Raw genomic sequence first — 22,031 nt, 5'->3', positions numbered from 1 at the left:
AAATTTGGTAGTATGCTATAACAGCTTCTATTTCTAAACTACTCGGTGATAAAACTGTATTGTATGGATTAAAATATTTTTAAAAACACAGAAATAGTAATGCTATATTTTTAGTTAATACACTTGAATACATATACAGTAAAAAAGTGATATTTAATGTCTATCCTCAAATGTTTTTACAGTGCCTCTTGGTGATTAAAATTATTATTTTTTAAATGGATAAGCTGAGTGTCTTGGCACTCCTACAGTTGCTGGTTGCACCCGCTTTGAGTGTGAGTCTCACATCTGGTAATGTTTGAAATGCAGTATGTACAGTATGTTCCCGAAATACTTGCACTGCGAATGTGCCAGCTATAGTATTATAGCTATATTGTATGTGATGTGTTATATGGGGAGTAGCTTGCAGTCTCATACACTCATAGTGTATACAGTCTACGTATGTATATCTACTGTACAACATGTGAGCCCTTAAGACCGAGTGAGGTTTTTACATCTGCACGTGCAGCAATCACAGTCACTGCAAGACCGCTGAGGGAAGTTTGGCCCCTTTGGCCCCTGCACCCGCTCTTGTGGCACCGGAGTTGCAATGAGGACCAGGAAATGTATTACATTAAGGTAAGATGGAGGTTAGGCCACAATGTACTCCCTTTGCATGTATATTGTTATTATATGGAGGGGGAATAACACGATTAATGTAGATATAGCATAGAGAGGACTTGGGTAACTTAGATCAAATGTTTTTTTTTATATACAGTTATGCATAAAGCATTATACAGGCATGAGACAAATGAGATAAATCATTTGTGCATATAATTTCCATTAATATATGATCTCATTGTCCCTTTTTTAGGATGGATGGGGGTCATAACTGTGTGGGATCATCCAAGTCCTTTCAGATCTGCAACATAAATGTAAATATTCATTTTGGAACATGGATTTATTTGCTTGCATTTGCACGTTTACATATATTTCCTCAAATGAGGTGAGAAAGAGCTCTCAGTATGAATCAAATGATATCAATATTATGTTTTTAAAGGCAAAACCTTCGATTCAGCTTTTTTTCTGGCACTGATTCAATTGCACAAGTGTACCAAATGAAGTGTATGGCGAGTGTAGTATTTTATAAAATACTTATCATAGAAAACCCCTGCAAGCACAGGGAGAACATGCAAACCTGACCTGAGATTCAAACCCAGAACCTTTTGACGCAGACATGCTAATCACTGCAATACTATGCTGCCCTTGACTAAACTTGTTTGACTAAAAAAAAAAAAAAAAAAAAAATCACGATGTGGTTTGTCACTGCCCCACCTGGAAGAGCCGCTTCTATTACAGCACAAGCATTGCCAAATGTAAAGAGCTTTGGTTTGGAAGCTGCCAGGGCAATGCTAACAACTTTGTTTCTCTTGAGGCATGTCAGAGAGCATGTGAGTTTGTGGCCAGACACCCTCCATATGCAGCCACATCCTAAAATGTAATGCATAATTTTACCATATGTCCATGAAATTTGAGACTACATACAGTGTGTTTATGTACTGTCTTTATAAAGTTACAAAGCAAATATAACTCACCACTATCTCCTTTCATTTGAATTTTGTTTTGTTCATATAATGGGAAATATATTCCCAGCTGTTTGCTGTGTCATCCTATTCATTATTCACATATTTTTTGATACTGGTAACTTTTATATATTTTGTTGTGTATTGTGGCCCATGTGTCAGGGACAAAATAACACAATGTGATTCCCCAAATTAAATAATGTAAACAAATTTTGTAGCATTTATTTTTTTATTCAAAAGGCCTTTCCATCAGTTGATTTACCATACCGCTTGTCTTCACAAGAGTTACTGATGATTTGGAGGCTATCTCGTCTATACCCTGGAATAATCTCCAGCTAATGGCAGGGCACATATACACCATTTAAACTCACCTTATGGACAATCTTTAGAGTCTTCAATTAACCTACATTTACACTCACATTATGGACAAGCTTTAGTCTTCAATGAACCTAAAATGCATGTTTTTGGTTATTTTTAATATGTGGAAGCCAGATTAGTTGGAGAAAAAAAAAACCCAAGTAAGCACAGGGAGAACATGCAAACTCCACAACAGAACCTCTCGACTGTGAGGCCGATGTACTGACCACTATTACGTGCACCTTGTGCTTCAAAGGGCCATTTTTAATTTAAATTTCAAATTGTTTGTATTATTGATGTATTAAAGACCACTAATCCAAAACTATATAGCGCATAGTACACATAAATACAGCAGTTAGTTCAGTTTAGTCTAATACTACTTCAAAACATATTAAATTATTTACAACGTGCTAATTGCAAAAAAATACCTTGACAAAGAATACCATCATAAAGAATATAGTGATGTACAGTAAACCATGTTAATTTAATGTTAATTAACAATATATAATGAAGAATTCATTCTTACTTTGACAACAACACTTTATTTTGAAACCCCTTCTCTTGATACCGGAAATGTATCACTTCACTTCCCTTTGCTATCTTAGCATAAACAGCTACAAAGCAAGTGGATTTGTAAATCGTACAGTGCTGCGAAGCCCAATTTTTTTTAGAGCATTTTTTTTTTTATTAGCAACGTTTACATTCAACACAAACATGGTAAGGGAATACGTCGTTTTAGGCTCGACCAAGTAAATTTGCACCCTATTTAAGTTTGCCGTGGATGGACAGCTGCAGCTAAGCTACCGAGCTAGCTGGCTAACTCAGTCAAAGGAGTTACGAAAAACATCTAAATAATGAACTTCTTTATGCACAGTTTATCTACTCATCATTAAGTATTTTATGTTTAATATGTCTCACTCGTTGACTTTTGTCCATTTGCCAGTCGCACACAATCCTGTTGGTTCAGCCCACCAAGAGACCCGAAGGCCGGACATATGCTGACTACGAGTCGGTGAATGAATGCATGGAAGGTCAGGACTTTTTGCTATTAAAAAAACGAATTAACTTCTACCCGTGGCTTACATCTGTACTGGTAAATGTTTGCAACGGTACTGCGCACTTGTTATTGACTCAGCTAAGTGTAGTTTTTAACAAGACTGGGCTATTAACTGAGTACAGTGTTTAATTCGTTTTATTTATTAGGACGTTTTTGTTTTCTTTCTGGCGGCTGTCGTACGTTGTTTAAACCGTGTTCCCACTGATGTGCACTAACAACATGGCTACAAACAGAGAGGAGCTAGTTTACATGAGCGCAGACAATGTTAACTTAGCGATTTGGTCACCATATTTGGCAACTTTTCTGACTTTTTCAAATGAATACCCTTATTCCTGTTAGGAAGCAAACAGAAGCTGAATACACATGTTGTTACATGTTTTTTTTTTTTTATATATGACAGGCAATAGCAGAGTCAATTGTGTTGAACATTGCCAAAGGCATGTTGCCCATTCATACGTTACAAAAGCAGTGATTTATCAACATGCTGGAAACTTTTGACCTGAGTCATGTCTTCCATGCTGCAAATATTTTGCTCAGGTTGCCTTGCCTCACCTGTACAACATTGTGTGAGAAAAGAACATGAGAGAGCTGGAAGTCTCCAGGCGAGCCATGCAGTTTGACGACTCATTTTATGTTAAATTTGATCACGTTTTACATGGATGTTTTGACAAAAGGATCCCCCCCCCCCCAAAAGAGGAATAATTTATGAAATTACATGTAAAGAAAAAGACGTATTTTTATTATTTCAGTGGAAGTTGATGCAAAAGATCTGCTGTAAAAAAAAATCTGTTTCAAAGCTTGCTTGGTATCAGGAGAAATAAAGCGAATTGTAGAAGGAGAAAACAAGCAAAACATGTTTTGAATAATGTCAGTCCTTTGCTTTTTATATAAGTGAAGAAGAGAAAAACAAATGAAACATGTAAAGAAAATCTGAAATTTAATTTACAGGCCATATTGCCCAGTCCAGTTTTTAATGGCTTTGTTCCTTCATTTTTCTCCTAGGTGTGTGCAAAATGTATGAAGAGCATCTCAAGAGGATGAATCCAAACAGTCCATCCATCACATACGATATTAGTCAGTTGTTTGACTTCATTGACGACTTGGCAGACCTGAGCTGTCTTGTGTAAGTGTCATACGACTCAAGTGTTAATTTGCATTGATCCAAATTTATGTACCTATGTCATATGAAGTTACAGAGCGGACACCCAAACATACCAGCCGTACAACAAAGACTGGATCAAGGAGAAGATTTACGTCCTGCTGAGACGTCAAGCTCACCAAGCAGGGAAGTAAACAGATGATTTTCAGGTTGTCCTTCTAAATGCATCTCGAAGGAATGTATGGAGCACAGCTACATTTCAAAAACTTCTCAAGAGTTCTGTGCGATAGAGGACGATGTTCTATGATGATGTTGGGTCAGGGTCACCTAGCTGTGGCCTTGTAGTTTCGAACTGGGTTACACTTTTTTTTACTTGCTATTCTCAATAACGTGACCAAGCCAATTCACGTTTGGTTTGTATTTGATTGCAGTATATTTAAAATTTGTGGGACTTGACCTCCCCGAAATTTACAAGAGTTATGTTATTCTGACCACAGTGGTTCTGTCTTTTTTTTTTTGGGATAAACTGTTTGTTTTTACATTCGATCTGATTCCAAGGAAACGGCATTGTGGGGCCGTTTTCTTTTGATTCAAATGTAATCATTTTGGTATTGGGAGTGTTCTTTAATAAACAACTTTAAAGTTATAACATATCTGTTGTCATTTGAAAGTCTGCATTAATTTGTGTGCACTCATACATATAGAAGGTCTTATTGGATGAATTCACCACAGATACACACATGCTAAAACGGGGGAAATTCTGTAAATGGTGCCCTGTTACATGAACATTTTTACTAAATTGGATGCTGGAATGTGCAAAATTTTTACATTAAATGGTTTCAAAAGTATTTTGAAATGTAAAAAATGCCTAACGGTGTTAGTGAGTTTTTTTTTAGGTATTTGTACATGAGTATTTATTTTTCTGACTTTGACTCCCTACATTTGAAAACAGATTACTGGTACACGTTATTTTGTCAAAATAGGCTTGTTATGTTTTTCTACCACTGTGGATGATGACACAAGAAAACAAACCTGAATGGAAAGAGGTGAAGGCAACTCCGGTCAAGATCTTGATGGATTGGGATAAAACACAAAAAGCAGCGACATGGAGGAACGTGAACCAGGGAGCATTACCAACGATTACATAACAGATTTGGCGAAACAAGATATTTCCCATCCATGGCTAAGAGAATGATGTTGTCGGCTTCAAGAATGATTTGTGGCGAATGCGCTGTGTCTTGTGCCAGCCTAAAAACCAAGCATCTGGTGTTCAGAATTCTGTCTAATCTGGGAAAAAAAGAATGGTGTATTTTCTCAGTTGTTTTCATTAGCTAATTGAGTATTTTTTGTTACTCAGGTCACAACCTTAGCATACTTTAGAATATGGAAACACGTAATGATTACCATGAATGTCGAGCCAAGTCTAGCTAGGAACTAATCCTCTTGGCTCTATGGTGTCTATGGTGTATTTTTCTTATTATTCTTTCAAACCCTTTTAGCTGTGTTAATGCAAATGTAATGAAGCTCCCCAAGGCTGGGGATATCTGATTTCCAGCTTCATATCTTAAAATATATCAGTAATTTTCTGTTAACATCACGTTGTTCCTTTTGGTTCTATTGTGGCCACTATTGGCCTATTGAAACACATGAAAACTATGTTTTAATTCCTTATTTACTGGATTGAATCATACAAGTTGGATAGGGTCTTATTGTCCACTCAGCACTTGAATAATAATAAAAAAAAAAGGTTTCTACCAGTTTAGAATTATCAATTTTTGGGCAAAGGAGCAATTTCATGTCTCAAGACAGTAATATTCTTAAATTTAGAAAAGAGGCGTTTCATGGCTAACTGCCCTCCAATGGCGCAAATGAGTGACGCAAATTTGAAAGTGGAGATACTCTGCTGAGCATGAAGAATATTTTGATTTTGATTTGAATGGTCTAAGCTCTCTCTGCTGGCTATAGAAGTTTTGATGTGTCGGTCGCTAACAACCCGGTTCTTAGAACCGGCTCTTTGAAATGAACGATACCATTCAGTACTGTAATGCCTTTACTACCATGAGGCGTAACAGACTGCACATTTATAGAAGAGCTGCTATCAGCTAAAAACTCACACCCAGTCTACCCCACACGCACTCACAACCCTGAGCCAGCGTTCAAGTTGAAATGTTCCTTTGCTCTTTCATTGTTCTGCTGACGTCACAACCGCCAATCACCAGGCCCACGCTCCGAGTTACAGATATTACAGTACTTATACTTTTACCTGTCTTTTTTTACCCCACACAACTATCCTAAATTGTGTTCGTGTGTGTGTGAATACCTTTGCTCTTCCTCTTCTTACGCGCTCGTAATAAAGCGAGCACAAGTGGCGTCATGTACTGTTTCTTTAAATGTGGCGGGCAGCCCTGTTGTCGCTGTGCTGGAAACCCCGTACAGCCTGTTGGGGCCCAAGATGGCTGAATACTCACGGGGGACTGTTAGCAAATATCCGAGCGAGACATAAGGGAATGAATGACAAATAGCAATACGGTGTAAAGCAAAACGCTCGAAGTAATTTGACGCTCACGGCTTGTTGCTTTGCATAATTTTGGGGATGTATAAGTACCAGAAAGGAGAGAGTTTTCTCTCCGCGGCCCCGAGCCAGAACATGGCGGAACACTTTGGGAAGAAATAGCAGCTAGCGCTAGCCAGCTGGCGCATTATTGAGTCCTATTTAGAAACATTGTTCCGGATTAAAACAAACGTTCAGTACTGCCCGCAAATGTGAAAATAATGCTTTCGCTGTGTAGCGCTGGTCATTTCGCCTTAACGCGGTCAATGTACGAATCGCTGTTATTTGGCGTACATGGAGGCAAGTCAACTCGTTAGCTGTGCTATTCGCTAACGTTGTGTCCGTCGGAGCACAACTAACTAACAACGGCAGAGTGTTTGGGGCAGAATTAGTCGACCTCTGGATTTATTCTCACACATATGGGCACGAAATTAATGTCAACATTGCGCGGTGTAGCAGTTGTATAAACTCCTATCCCCTCCGTGTTGTACATTTGTCATGTATTAGTACGCTTCACGGTGGCATTTATGTAGTGCGTGGTGATCCGGTGATATTAATTTCTTGGGGGAAATAATATAGTGTAAATATATTTGTGTGGAAAAAGGGGTTCGGCAGAGTTGCACCTGCTACAGAGAAAGAATTGCTGGCTCTTCTGACAAGCTCGTAACGCCACTGTCGTGTTCGATTGTTGGACGGGGACCGAAAGTTGAATTGGAAGTTGTGGCGTTACTAAGGTGACGCAGATACCCTGTAACAGCCCAGCAGGGGTTGGCTGGAGGTGGGGGAGACCGCTTACGACCACCTGCCAGGATGACGGACACTCGACGACGAGTCAAAGTCTATACCCTCAACGAGGACAGACAGTGGGACGACCGCGGCACCGGACACGTCTCGTCTGGTTATGTGGACCGACTGAAAGGCACGTCTCTACTGGTGCGAGCCGAGAGTGACGGTGAGTACGTTTGGCTTGCATAGCAATTAAATCAAAACCTTCATTTCAACAGAAAATAAAAACCCATTCAGACCGAGGTCTCTTTTTCAAGGATGAGCAGGCCAAGAAGGCGGAGCAGAATTCAGAATAAAAGAACACAGTATCCATAAAAGTAAACAAAGTGTACATAAAAACAACATTAAAGAGCACTGACTTTCAATAGACTACCATCCACCAAGAATGGAGAGCAATAAATAGCAAATTTACATAATGCAAGCACAACAAAACAGCAGCAGTGTAGCGTATCACAACACCAATGAGGAAAATTTTATGAGTCAATTTGTAGTGCTGCACGTCAGAGCAGGAGCAACTGGTATCAACAAACTCGGCAACTGTTAGTTGAAAACCATACAAAGAGGCCAACGAGGTCAGTTTGAGTCAACACCAGGGTCAAAGTAAAATAGGCTTCTCTCACTGGCCTCAGTTCGCACGGACGGAACAGCCTACGAACACCTAGACAGCCACTGGACCCTACACCAATACTTAGAGGTGGCAAAAACACTCACACTCCATACTTGGGTATAAGTAAAAAAAAAAAAGACCTAGAAAAGTAGAACTACTGATTCATCTCCTGTACTTAGGACTAAAATAGACTAAAGTATAAAAGTAAAAAGGAAATTTTACTGTCAATTAGATACAATACCAGTTTGATAACTTGGCACAAGGACAAGAAAAACTACATAAAATAGTTTCCCTCTTTTATTGACTTACATTTTGCTCAGAAAAAAAGTTGCACATTGTTTACAAGCTAGCTAGCGTTGGCTTTGACATTATGCTATCAAAACAGGTGCTGAAAATAATACTTAAAACTTTTTTTTCCTTCAGATTAATTTTTGAATGCCAGAAGCAAGAGGGTTTTCAGTGTCCCTCAAGACATATTCGGCTTAAATCATTCTTCTAGCCGACAACATCAAACGATTCTTTAAATAAGGCCGCGGATGAGGAATATCTTGCCTCTCCAAATCTGTTGCTGTCACAGTTGACGCTGCCTGGTGTTACAATCCTCAATATTACTAGAGCCCCTGTTTTTTTCTGCCTTGATGAATTGACTTCACCTCTTTCTATTGACATAATGTTTACATCATGTAATTAGGGAAGGTTGAAAAAAGTAACAAGCCTATTTTGGCAAAGTAAGGACTCGGGAGTACAGACGTCTGTTTTAAAATGTGGGGATTAAAGTGAAAATGTATCAGAAAACTAAATATTCAATTAAAGTCCAGGTACCTCAAAAACCTACTTAAGTATTTTTTACTTCGCTACTTCCCATCACTGCCAATACCTTCCACTCTAATTTGTTTCTTGTTTGTCACCCGCAAGGTTCTCTACTACTGGAGTCCAAAATAAACACAAACACAGCGTACCAGAAACAGCAGGTCAGTGCCTTTCATACAGCTAGAGTGCAGTGTGACCGTTTTGCATGTGTTAATATGCATGTTTTTTTGCTCTCTTTTGACAGGATACGCTCATCGTGTGGTCAGAGGCCGAAAACTATGATTTGGCCCTCAGCTTCCAGGAGAAAGCCGGTTGCGATGAGATCTGGGAGAAGATTTGCCAGGTGACTGGACCTCTCCGCGTGCTTGTCAGCTACACCTGTTTTGTTTTGCTGTCAAGGGCATTGTGCGTTTGCGTATTGAATTGGGAGTCACAGAGATTCTTGCGATACAATACTTTTGCCAGTTATGAGATATTTAGAAAGGAGGTCCTCTGTTTACGGCGGGGTTCTGTCCTTACGATAGCAACATTATAAACGTAGTCGCCATCACTAAACTATGGTAATGCAATATATATATATATATATTTTTTAAACCCATCCCCATCCTGAATCAGCACTCATTATTTTTCTCCATTCTCAAGGTGCAAGGAAAGGACCCTTCGGTGGACATTACCCAAGATGTGGTCGACGAGCTGGAAGAAGAGCGCTTCGATGACATGTCATCGCCTGGTTTGGAGCTGCCGCCGTGCGAGCTGAATCGGCTCGAGGACTTGGCGGAGCTGGTGGCCTCCTCGCTACCGTCGCCTCTGCGGCGCGAGAAACTGGCACTGGCTGTGGAGAACGAGGGCTACATTCGCAAGCTCCTCGAACTGTTCCGTGTGTGCGAGGATCTGGAGAACCAGGAGGGACTGCACCACCTATACGAAATCATCAAAGGCATTTTTCTACTCAACCGCACCGCGCTCTTTGAGGTCATGTTCTCGGAAGAATGCATCATGGACGTCATCGGTTGTCTGGAGTTTGACCCGGCGCTCCAGCAGCCCCGGCGGCACCGGGAGTTCCTCACAAAGACGGCCCGCTTTAAGGAGGTGATCCCCATTGCAGACCCTGAACTGCTTCAGAAAATACACCAGACGTATCAGGTGCAGTACATTCAGGACATGGTACTGCCCACTCCTTCTGTCTTTGAGGAGAACATGCTGTCCACCCTGCACTCCTTCATCTTTTTCAACAAGGTGGAGATTGTGGGCATGCTTCAGGTGAGCCTGGATCACATATTCAATCAGATCAGTTTTTCCTTTGAATTTTAAGGAAAAATATGTTAATAGTTGGGTAAACCCAGATTGTGAATACAAGCAGCGATGCTTCCTGAAAAAATTAAAATACTAAATTAAGTACTTCAACGGCAAAGTGGACTGTACTGTAAATCCTTTGTCTGAGTATTCAAATCTTTTACATTAGAACATTCCTGTTCTTCCGTCTGACTTGTTTATGATCATATGACCCTATGTGTGAACAGTGTGTATTTGTAGTTGTTGCCTTATGTTGAGATAGAAGAAAACTGAAATGTGTGTGCGTGCTGTTGCCTCAGGTGACGTTCAGTACAAGTTGACCGCCTTATTTTACCATGAAATAGTCTTAAGGACAAGAGTAGATTCATATCAAGCAAATTTAAGTACAAACATTCATTTCAAGTAGTAGTTGACATAAGTAGTATCGTGGAACTTTGTTCATAATATTAATGCTGAGTAAAACGTACTTGGAATATAGGCAAAATGTCAACTGAAGTAGTTCAAAATAATGAATAAAATATTTTCTTTACTCATTACAAATTAAAGCTAAATCAGGATTTATATAGTGTGCTTTTTCACTTGGTTGTAATAGTTGTTTGAAAATGAGCACAAGGATAATCTTATATAGTTTTAGATATTTTTATGATTAATTCATACATGGTGTGCACCACTTTTTTTTCTCCTCTTCGATGACAGGACGATGAGAAGTTCCTGACAGATCTTTTTGCACAGCTAACGGATGAGGCTACAGATGATGACAAAAGACACGAACTGGTATTACAGAGATTAATTTGGGGAAAAAAACCCAAACCAATAATTTCTAAATGTTTCTTATTCAAGAGAGCCTTTCCCCTGCAGGTTAACTTCTTGAAGGAATTCTGTGCATTCTCACAAACATTACAACCTCAAAACAGAGATGCCTTCTTCAAGACACTGTCAAACATGGGTATTCTTCCTGCACTGGAGGTCATACTGGTGAGTAGACACACATGAACACAGATTTAGTGTATGTACTGCGATCCTGCTTCACTATTGGGATTTTGTCATGTACTTTGCGTAGCAAACAGAAGAAGCTGCAGCAATTGTTTGTTTTCTGTCTTTTACTTGTCGCAATTTAAGGAAGCTGAGCTAATTGTTCCTGTTTACCTTCTTTGTGGAAACATTAAAATCCACACACTGATGCAACCTATGCTTGTGACACAGGGAATGGATGACGTTCAGGTGCGGGGGGCGGCAACAGATATCTTCTCTTATCTGGTGGAGTACAACCCCTCCATGGTACGAGAATTTGTCATGCAGGAGTCTCAGCAAAATGATGACGTGAGTACTTTGACCTCATGTACCATCTGCAGACCTAGACACATGGCAAAATTGTTCGCACCCCTCTGTTGATGAAAGAAAAACCCACATTGGTTATTGAAATACCTTTGAAACTGACAAAAGTAATAGCATTAAATATAAATACAGTGATCCCTCGTTTTTCGCTGTTAATGGGGAACAGAACCCCCCGCGAAAGGTGAAAAACCACGAAGTAGGTTTTGTCCCCCGCCCCCCCAGGAATTTTCGTGTCTGTGGGTACCAGAATGTTTAAAATATGTAAACAATATTTATACTTTACATATTTCAGACAAAGATTACAACAGTACACATATTTACTTTAATCTTTAAGTATAAAACCTTATACAGTAATTAACATTCATCAACATTGCCTTCTGAGAGAAGCGAAGAGGCTTGCGTTGGTGGCGGAGGAGAGGCTCTCACTTGACTCGTAGAGGCTTTAGGTTTACTCGGAGACTCTTCTGTTGGAGGCGCTGATGGTGTAGCTGGGGTTTTACCTTGGAGAAAAACATGGTGATGGGTAGTTGTTGTCTTTGTTTTTTCTTTTGCTTCAAAATTCCCCTGTACAAGGACATAACCCCATCTCTTATTACGCGGATTTACCACACGTTTCGCTTCCTTATTGAAGCAGTTTAGTGGATGTTTGCTTCTTCTTTCTTGATGTACCGCACTGTAGATTCATTCACGCCATAATGGCGTGCCACAGCTGCATAGGGTCTGCCTGTTTGATCATATCTAAAAGTTTCACTTTTTCGCTGATGGTCATCATCATCATCATCATCATCATCTTCTTGGGCGCCCCGGAGGAAGGTTTCGCAGAGGCACAGCACTTAGGCGGCATTGTAAGGGATTAACTAATCAAAAAAAGTTATTGCTTAAACAAAAAAAAGTTATCACGAACACAACACTAAGAGACAGTATGCGAGACAGCCAACAGCGTGGACGAGACTGGCGAGACACAACAAGGGAAGATGCTGGGTGAGGCTGTTCGCCGTTCGTGGCACGTCCAACTGTGGGCGCCATGCAGGAGTGGGGGTCGGAGTTGTTGCAGGCAGCCGGAGCAGACTGCAGTTCCGTAGCTCCTCAGTGAGAGTAGACTTTTAACTCTGTAAAAGTAGTTCTGCCTGTGTCAAGCAGAAACCTATGACTGTGCCAGAGCGGACTTTGTACATGAGAGTTAGCTGTTGCGATTAACCCGTATTTTAAGTAGGACTTCTGATATAGTGTTGTTTCATTCGTGAACGTTTCGTTCAAAACTACAAATCTTTGCAGTAATTAACTGAATTAGTTTATGAAATGATTTCGTTCTTTGAGCTCTGCCGCTATTAGCCAGCCCGCTCGGACCGGAAACAGAAGCGTTCGAGCTGGCTGGGACCAGAAACTGAAGCGTTCTGTGTAGTCTTGATGTGTCAGTTGAGACGCACAGCTGTTGCGGCGACGAAGATCCAGTCAATTCTCAAAATAAAACACATTGACACATGCGAATCACAATGCAACAGTAATTCTATAGATTGGTCATTCTTTCTCTGCAGCCCGGTAAAAAATGCCTCACGGCCCGGTACCGGTCCGCGGACCAGGGGTTTGGGGACCACTGCTCTAAATAGCATCGGAAGAGTCTTTAAACTTGTAACCAGTCAGTCTGAGGTGACAAATAGTGACTGTCCTGTTTGGTGACATGGTGTGTACCACACTGAACATTGACCACAGAAAGCGAAGGAAAAGATTGTCTCAGGAGATTAAAGACAAGCATGTTCAAGGCAAAGGCTTTAAGACTATCTCCAAGCATCTTGATTTTCCTGTGATTATAGTTGCACGTATTAATGCAGAAGTATAAGGTCCACAGGACTAGCCAACCTCCTGGGATGTGGCCACAAGAGGAAAATTGATGACAAATTGAAGAAACATAACGAATGGTACCCAAAGAGCCCAGAACAACCTCCAAAGAAATTAAAGGTGAACTCCAAGGTCAAGGTACATCAGTGTCAGATCGCACCATGCGTCAATGTTTGAGTCAAAGTAGACTTCATGGGAGACAACCAAGGACAACACCCCGATTGAAAGCAAATCAAAAGCAAAAGCGAGGGTGGAATTTTCTACAACACATTGAAAAGTCACACAGCTTCTGAGAGAATGTCCTTTGGACAGATGAGTTTTTTTTTTTTTGGCAAGGCACATCAACTCTGTTCTTGATGAAAAAATTAAGCATATCAAGAAAAGACCACTCTCCTTACTGTGAGACATGGAGGAGACTCAATTATGTTCTGGGACTGCTTTTCTAGATCTGGCGCAGGGTGTTAATCTCAAGACTATCAAGGCATTCTGGAGAGAAATGTGCTTGCCTAGTGCCAGAAAGCTTGATCTCAGTCGCAGGTGATGGGTCTTCCAACAGGAAAATGCCCCCCCCCCCCCCCCCCCCCCCAAAAAAAAAAAAAATACAGCTAAAAACCTCAAAGAATGGCTGATCTAAATTTCCACTGAACATCAGTGGAAAGAGCTTAAACATGCCGTTTGGAGAAGGCACTTGAGACAACTGGAGCAGTTTGCTATCGAGGAGTGGGCCAGAATACCTGTTGACAGGTTTCAGAAATAGTTTGCAATGATTGCTTCAAAAGGTTGTGGAACAAAATATTAAGTTAATGATAGTATCATTTTTGTCCAGGCCTGTTTCATTAGTTTTTTTTTTTAAATGATTCTGCTGAACCACAAATAAAACCAATATCTGATTTTCATTGGATAACTTTCTCTATTATTTAATTTATACTACTTGTCAGTTTCAAGTTACATCCCTCACTATTGAGGTTTTTTCCTTAACAGAGGGGTATTAACAACTCTATCCCCGTGTGTAATTGTTTAAAATACATAGTACAGTGGAACCTCGATTAACAGACTAATGGGGGGAGGGTTTGTCTGTTAAAGCATTTCTGTTAATTTAAAGCACTTCTTTTTGTGGCCTAAAAAAAAACATTACAGTAGAAAGTTATTGTAAATGTAAAAAAGCTTGAGAATGTTTGAAATGTTTTAAAGTTTATCCAAACTTACGTTTTAAGCCTTGCTGTGATGGTCCAATACTGCCGTGAATGTGTCGTTGCATATTACCACTTGTAAACAGCTTCCTCCAGGTCCCTACTTTGATACACTTTCATGTGCTTACGCTAATGCCCAACGCCCTTCTTATCTTTGGTAGGGTCCACATCAAACTTCATTGCAAACGCTTTATTTTTGAGTAAGTTTTCTTCCTTACTCCTATGTATGTTAGTTTTTTTTTCTTCAAGCCATATTCCTCACATAGTCTGGCGACGAAAACACCCGACTCCAATTTCTTAACGAGTTTCAATTTGTGACTAATACTAAGGTTAGTGCACTTCCTTTTTTCACTGCAGTTCCGATTGGATGCCATGAGAGAAGGGCTTCACAATAAAATAACTGTACTGTACCATAATCAGTATAGAATGTTTGAGAGATGAGAAATGGTGCGTAAACTCAAGTAAACAACCATAGATATGAATAGGTAGCTACGACACACCCTTTTGTGCTGTGTGCCTATGGCGACGCGAAGCTAATGTCCATGCATTACCTTTGATGGGAATGTCGCCCCTGGCCGCCACATAGGCATGTCGGTGAGCCGGATGTAGTCTTCATATCTGTGACAACAGCAGCACAACCCGGAAATACGGGTACCAGTCGCTGTCTGGTGATTGCGCCAGTAAACAACAACACCCAAATCTGGAACCAACTAACTTTGTCCGTTACAAAGGGATGATTTGAGTTCCAACCTTTTTCTGTCCATTAAATCCGATGTCCGTTGTCAAATTGAGGTTCCACTATATAGTATAACCCCGTTGATATTGAATACAAAATAGCGACTGGTATCTAAACATGTTCTAACTAATTAAATTTTTTTTGCCCATTCCAGGACATCCTACTGATCAACCTCATCATAGAACACATGATCTGTGATACTGACCCCGAGTTAGGAGGGGCTGTGCAGCTGATGGGTCTGCTTCGAACTCTGGTGGATCCAGAAAACATGCTGGCTACCGCAAATGTGAGTTTGCAGGTTACACAAGCTTTAATAAAAATTCTGAATCAACATCTAATGGATTTAATGGATTGTATGGAACCTGGGAGAGATTAGATTAATATTTTACATGTCCGTCTCCGATGAGCTCTAGTATGATCTAACCGAAGACCAATGCGGTCGAGGGTTGGCAGTTATTTCCGGCCCGTGTGTGAGCTTCGGAAGGCACAGATGTGACTGACTTGGCTGTGCTTACGAGATATGCAATTTTGGATAGACAAAAAATAATAATTAAAAATGTTCATGCTGTCTCCCGCGTTCCGTAGGATTGTCATTGGACAACGATAAGGAGAATCACATATTAAGTCATTGTCATGCAGTGGTCTTGTAGGGATGTCATATGACTGAAGATACTTGTCTGTTTAATGAATGACAGCAAATAACAAAATTTTCTGTTTACTAAATGTTCTAAAAAAGTTTTGATATATATTGTCATTGAAGTCAGATAGTTTTTACATACTAGTGCAGTTATGTGGATCTGCATGTGTTGTTTCATGCATTCTGTCACTGTAAACACAGCACTATGGGATATGTGTCACTTGAAATGGACATGGAGGGGGTCAAAAGTCGTATATAGACATTAAATCATTGTCATAATATGATGTGTCATATTCCTTTTGTACAGAAAACTGAAAAGACCGAGTTCTTGAGCTTCTTCTACAAGCACTGTATGCATGTCCTGTCAGCTCCACTACTGGCCAACACCACCGAGGAAAAGCCGAGCAAAGGTACTTGAATGTCTGCACGAGTGGCCTGAGTAAGCCTACTTATGTCATAAACAGACCAATGAGCAAATATTATCCCTTCTCTTAGATGATTTCCAAACATCCCAGTTGTTAGCGCTCATTCTCGAACTGCTGACATTCTGTGTGGAGCACCACACCTACCACATCAAGAACTACATCATCAACAAGGACATTCTCAGGAGGGTCCTGGTACTCACATCCTCTCAGCACGCTTTCTTGGCATTATGTAAGTTAGGATTTGAGCTCACATTAAGTCTGACTGTTTAGCATCTTCATCTGTCGTTCTCTAAATGTTGCCCTGTGTTACACCAGGTGCCCTGCGCTTCATGCGGCGAATCATCGGTTTGAAGGATGAATTCTACAACCGCTACATTATGAGAAATTTTCTCTTTGAGCCAGTCGTGAAGGCCTTTCTCAAAAACGGCTCGCGTTACAATCTCATGAACTCGGCCATCATTGAGATGTTTGAATATGTCCGTGTGGTGAGTAGTTTATTTCATAATCATGCATGGAACATGGAAACATACACATCCAGGCGATTTGTAATAAGGAATGTCAAATAATTAAGAATTGGGGGTTAGGGGACACAAACAATTTAATGGATGCATATTAATTCGTATGGTGTATATTCCCCTTCCTTCCCTGTGCTGGTGCTTCTATTTTTTCCATACTGCGCTCCTCCCCCTCCTCTTCATTACCCTGCACTCCATACTCCCCATGTTCTTCCCCCCATGTTCTTCACACCCCACATCTACCCTCCCTTCCCTCTTTTCCATTGCTCCCAGGAGGATGTGAAGTCTCTCACCGCTCACATCATTGAGAATTACTGGAAGGCTCTCGAGGATGTGGACTATGTTCAGACCTTCAAGGGCCTCAAGCTGCGCTATGAACAGCAGCGTGAGAGGCAGGACAACCCCAAACTAGACAGGTAGAGTGCCACCTTCACATTTTGTCAAAATGTTACAACTCTCAGGTGTTTTAGTACATGTTGTAGTATTAGATGTAATTGGTAAAGTGAGAGATGAGGCCATCTAGCCTCAGCGAAGGACGTCAGCGATGTTGCATGATGCTAGTGGACTTCCAAGTTGTGTATCCTTGGGAAATAAAGTAAATGTGAAACAAATGTAACCTTTAACTGTACAGGCAATTATTTGAGTTAACAGTTTAACGTTCCCATTTGTTATAATAGTAAAAGAGAAGTAATAGAAGTGGTTCGACATAAATTTCGACTTTAACAGTGAAAACCGACTTGCGCGGAAATTCGGGTTACGTCGCCAGCGTAGGAACGGAACTCGTTCGTAAATCAAGGACTTCCTGCACACACTGTTTAGTTGGCCAGGGCTTATTCTTCCTCCCTGTTCATTTATTGAGGGTAACCTCAGCATTACTCCACTATTGCTTTGGCCTGAGCACAAAAACGGTGAATAGGTTAGCTTTCCAGTGAATAACGGGATAGGTTAAAAAAAATCAGTCACTGTAGTTTCAATGTGCAAATACTTCCATGGTGCTGTTAAAAAGGTCCTTTTGTGTTGTAAAAATCATGTAATTTCTGTCTCATTTGGTATTGTTGATTAGCATGCGTTCCATCTTGAGGAACCACCGCTTCCGCCGCGACGCGCGGACACTGGAAGATGAGGAGGAGATGTGGTTCAACACGGATGAGGAGGACCTTGAGGATGGTGAGGCTGTAGTACGTCCCTCGGACAAGATGAAGAGCGAGGAGGACCTCATGGAACCCATAAGCAAGTTCATGGAGAGGAAGAAATGCAAGTTGTTTTTTGTTTTTTTAAACCTTACACAAGATGTTTTAGATTCACCAAAACTGTATGAGCCAAAGTTAATTTGACACCAAATTGTTGATTTGGGGACCTCGTGCTACCTCAAGATTTGATTCTCAATGTATCATGAGTCAACAAAACTTTCCAAACACTGTAAATTGAAATCTCAAATATTTGCATGCCACAGTTTTACATTTGACTGCCCTATCCCTAACCGTCAACCTGTTAGTTTAAAAGTTGACATGAGTTTAGGTAACATTTCTTAAATGGTGAGCTACATCTTATGAAGTGTTGCTTAGTAGCACCTCTGGTCCACCTCTGCCTGCAGTGAAAGACTCTGATGACAAGGAAGTTCTGGGGAAGTCAAGCTTGTCGGGCCGGCAGAACCCAACCTTCAAACTTTCCTTTTCTGGGTCCACCAAAACCAGCCTGTCGAGCCCTCCGTCAGCTGCCTCGCTGAACCCAGGTTCTCCTGGCTCACCAGAATCTCCGAGCTCAGGGACGAAGAGCTCAGGTGCCACCCCAGCGGTGACCACAAAGGTATGTTAAAAGTTTGATAGTAAATTTGTGCAATATGGCCTTAAAATAAAATTATTTTTTTTCCACAAAAATCAAGCTTTCTGATTGACCCTTCGCTTATAGAACATGCAAATGACAATATTCAAAACAAGTTTTTCCTTTTTTTTCTCCTAGCAACAACTTCCACAGAAATAATAAAAATATTTTCTTAATGACATGAAAATATTTGTCGTCGAAGTGTAACGCTGCGCCCCCTCCACCTTTCACACGCTCTTTTCTCATATAGACTTGAACAGATGAGGCAAGGTGGCATCGGCAAAATATTTGTGGCTTTGACAGACATACCTCGGGTAAAAAGTTTCCATGTCGAGAAATCACTGCTTTTGCAACGTATAAATGGACACCAAGTCTTTGGCAAAGTTTAGTGCGAATAGCTTTGTGATTGCCTTCCACCGGGATTCTTTCTAGGCATAAGCAAAACAACGTTGCCAGTTGCTTCTTAGGAAAAAAAAAAAATAGTTGCAAGGTGCTAACTTGGCAATGCTGACTGTGCTCTTGTAAACTACCTCCTATCTGTTTGCTACTATGTTCTTAGTGCACGTCAGTGAGATAGCTTTGAAATACAGACGCTAGAGCTGTGCAGTAATGTCTACCACACAATATAATCCTCTATCGTTTGTCGTTATTTTATATTTCCCTGACCGCTACTGTGGGAATCCTGTAGTTTCTTTTCCTCCGCTTAGTAATATGCTTATGCCGAGCTGGGAGGGGCCAACACTGCCTGGCCGCCGCAGACTGCATAGAGACACGCTGGTCCAATGGCAGCCGCGCCTGGGAGCGAGCGGAGCCGAGGCTGAAAGGTGCGATCGAAGTGTCCATGGTCAATGTGTCCTGCAATTTACATTAGTTCTTGGAGCTAGCAGCATTCTTTAAAGCGCGAGCCGAGTGATCCACGGCTAAGAGTTGCGGTCGGGTCAGGTGCTGCTGGCTCGCCCACTTTTTCCGAACATTCTGGGTCGGTGTAATATACTTAAGAAACAGTCTTGTAGTTTTATTTTTATTTTGTTTTAATTCACAGCTCAGCACACAGCGCTAACATAAAATTCATATACACTATCTATCTACTAATATCCACGACTCTACTTTCTTCTTTGTCTCTTCTCTATGAACTCCTTTATCATGGTGCCCCTAGCGTTCAGACTGAGACATCACAGTCCAGTAAATGAGGGTCTTCAGAACAAGCTGACAAACCTGTACCTAAAACTCAACCTCTGAAACAGATTGGCACTTTCACTGATTTTCTTGTAGTCATACTTAAAGGTTACTTGAAGCACTTAAGTTATTGTATTTTAATTGTTTGCACTTTATTGCATTCCTTGAAAACAGGTTATACTACCAGATATTTTGAATGGTATATAGTTGGCCACTGGATGTTAATTTATATATATATATATATATATATATATATATATCTTAAATGTTTTATGAATGAATTGAGAAAAGATGAGCAAAAATTGCCTTTCATTTCATTTTGTCCATGTCACACAGCTTTTAAAAGAAGCTGCTTAAAACCACCCTGATTCCTAAACTCCGATTAATCGATTAAATCAGTTAAATGCCAAGCCCTATTTGATACCACGCATTTCTTGTCTCTTGTCTTCTGCAGGGAGGATTAGTGGGACTGGTGGACTATCCCGATGATGACGAAGACGAGGAAGATGACGAGGAGGAGGAAGGAGAGAGTAAAGATGACCCTCTGCCACCTTCAAAAAAGTCCAAACTGAACTCCTAAAGACGTGCGCCAGTGTCTCCGTTTGTGCTCCATTCGGACATTTTCTGAACACGGGAATTTCTTCTTCACATGGGAATGATCAACCTTAAACAAATGGAATGAATGAAAGCCACACTCTGCTGGTGGGTGACGAGAGGAGACGGACGTGAATGGATTCTTCCTCCTCCCTCCCCCTTAGACCAGCCTGATTCAAACAAGTGCCAATCAGGAGAGCAGGAGGGAGACGTGTCTGAGAGGACAGACAGACAGACGGGCGGGCGTCAAGTCAAGGCGGAGGGAACGGCTGCTACGGTGAGAAAGCTCTCACCGTGATAATGAAGCTGATGGAGGAAATGACTACAAAAAAAAACATGTATATGCAGACTGATGTCCCCCCAAGAGCTTGCGCACTTGGATCATAAACCCATTGCCCCCCCACCCACTGCCCCCCACTCAGGGAAGGACATCATTTGGCCAAATGGTTCAGCCAATTCAGACCCACACACTCATCCCCTCTCCAGAGTCCACTTTTTTCTTTTCTTCCTCTCCTCCTTGTCTGTTACATTGTCCTTTTTTTAAGTTAGCATATAGGACAAGACAATGAGCTCTTTCTTGTAGTTTGATGATGTCATGAGTGTTGTCATTTCTCCAGCAGACATTTCTCTAAAGAGGAGAGAAAAAAAAGCCAGCATTTTCTTTAGTCATTTCATTTTCATTCTCCATTTGTCTCGCAAACCATTCTCCTGTGGTTTTTTTTCCTTTTTGTTTTGTAAATGACAACAAAAAGAGACCTGCCTTTAAATGTTCAGGATGTTTTCAGTCACACTTGAACAGGTTTTTAAAGACCTCAGTAGGTGAGCTACCGTAGTTTTACCATTTTTGCCCTTTGAAACTGCAGATTTTTTGGAGAAATTTGTAATCCCGTCTTGATTAAAGATTGAGTGGAATTCTAGATGTGATGTATTTTGTCATATCTTCTCATTTTGTTTCCTTTTACATGAGTGTACACTTAGTTGTTCAGAACACTTGGGACCATTAAAACAAACTTTGCTGTAAGGTGTCCTACTACCGTTTGTCCTCAAGTCTCTCCTTGTGGCATTGTCTTTAGATAAGTGTAGATTCACAGTTATTCTTGTTCCTCCACGGGATCCAAACGTATTGAAATAGGTTGTGAATGGCCATAACAGCATAAACTAACAATAATAAATGACACAGCAGACATTGATTAAAAAGCCCTTTTTGAAGAAAGTGTGCCCGCTTGATGATCAATGAAATAACTCACTTTTTAATTTATCAGTGTCATGAAAATTGACCATAAGTTTGGGAATTCCTCTCCAAGTGTATTAATACAATCATTCTAGTATAACGCGTAACTATTTTCTAATGCTTTCATGGGGATTATGATCCGTTTTTTTAGATCAAAATTCCCCAGCTTCCCCTCACACAGCTGGGGTTGACTCTTTGTCCACCAGATGGCAAACTTGTCCTGCAAGAGAAGCTACCAATATCAGTCATCCTTTCACAGGCCATTTCAGTTGCAGCTTATATAGCTCAGCTCCACTAGAATCTCTCATTGTGTGTATTCAAATCTGTACAGCAGCTTCCATAGTGCATACAGCACAACGACAGTAGTGTACAAATAAGTTTTCATTTCTAGCCCTCCTACAGAAAGGGAATCCTCA

General features: G+C 40.7%; 2 protein-coding genes across 5 annotated transcripts; both read left to right on the top strand.

Annotated features, from left to right (window-relative positions):
* The first annotated feature begins 2,490 nt into the window (after positions 1-2,490).
* Positions 2,491-4,939, top strand: LOC133468642 (enhancer of rudimentary homolog). 2 transcript variants are annotated; one of them, XM_061754794.1, is made up of 4 exons: positions 2,491-2,633; positions 2,860-2,947; positions 3,976-4,096; positions 4,170-4,939. In XM_061754794.1, exons 1-4 carry the CDS (start codon positions 2,631-2,633, stop codon positions 4,264-4,266), a joined length of 309 nt encoding a protein of 102 aa, XP_061610778.1. In that variant the 5' UTR covers positions 2,491-2,630; the 3' UTR covers positions 4,267-4,939. The 2 variants fall into 2 exon arrangements, with proteins under 2 accessions (XP_061610778.1, XP_061610777.1); XM_061754793.1 differs by having other exon boundaries at positions 4,164-4,939.
* A 1,552-nt stretch (positions 4,940-6,491) lies between these two features.
* On the top strand, positions 6,492-21,301 carry smek1 (SMEK homolog 1, suppressor of mek1 (Dictyostelium)). Of its 3 annotated transcripts, XR_009785498.1 has the most exons (16): positions 6,492-7,575; positions 8,932-8,987; positions 9,071-9,169; positions 9,469-10,086; positions 10,816-10,893; positions 10,978-11,094; positions 11,323-11,439; positions 15,371-15,502; positions 16,161-16,263; positions 16,349-16,507; positions 16,594-16,763; positions 17,067-17,209; positions 17,857-18,047; positions 18,388-18,599; positions 19,322-19,438; positions 20,245-20,382. XR_009785498.1 is itself a non-coding variant. In XM_061754320.1 (15 exons), exons 1-15 carry the CDS (start codon positions 7,434-7,436, stop codon positions 20,368-20,370), a joined length of 2,463 nt encoding a protein of 820 aa, XP_061610304.1. In that variant the 5' UTR covers positions 6,492-7,433; the 3' UTR covers positions 20,371-21,301. The 3 variants fall into 3 exon arrangements, 2 of the variants coding, with proteins under 2 accessions (XP_061610304.1, XP_061610305.1); XM_061754320.1 differs by lacking the exon at positions 19,322-19,438 and having other exon boundaries at positions 20,245-21,301; XM_061754321.1 differs by lacking the exon at positions 19,322-19,438 and having other exon boundaries at positions 6,493-7,575; positions 17,070-17,209; positions 20,245-21,301.
* Positions 21,302-22,031: the final 730 nt, after the last annotated feature.

This window comes from Phyllopteryx taeniolatus, chromosome 18 (assembly GCF_024500385.1).
Source record: "Phyllopteryx taeniolatus isolate TA_2022b chromosome 18, UOR_Ptae_1.2, whole genome shotgun sequence".
NCBI classification, from domain to species: domain Eukaryota; kingdom Metazoa; phylum Chordata; class Actinopteri; order Syngnathiformes; family Syngnathidae; genus Phyllopteryx; species Phyllopteryx taeniolatus.
Note: the sequence above shows the minus strand (reverse complement) of the source record. Positions and strands in the feature narration are given on the sequence as shown.

Excerpts from the sequence above, each read along its gene's own strand:
- smek1 (XM_061754320.1), top strand. The coding sequence starts at position 7,434 with ATGACGGACACTCGACGACGAGTCAAAGTCTATACCCTCAACGAGGAC. Across the intron at positions 7,576-8,931 it reads GGTGCGAGCCGAGAGTGACG|GTTCTCTACTACTGGAGTCC; the intron begins GTGAGTACGTTT and ends GTCACCCGCAAG. Across the intron at positions 16,264-16,348 it reads CGAGGAAAAGCCGAGCAAAG|ATGATTTCCAAACATCCCAG; the intron begins GTACTTGAATGT and ends CCCTTCTCTTAG.
- LOC133468642 (XM_061754793.1), top strand. Across the intron at positions 2,948-3,975 it reads GGTGAATGAATGCATGGAAG|GTGTGTGCAAAATGTATGAA; the intron begins GTCAGGACTTTT and ends TTTTTCTCCTAG. Across the intron at positions 4,097-4,163 it reads GCAGACCTGAGCTGTCTTGT|TTACAGAGCGGACACCCAAA; the intron begins GTAAGTGTCATA and ends TGTCATATGAAG.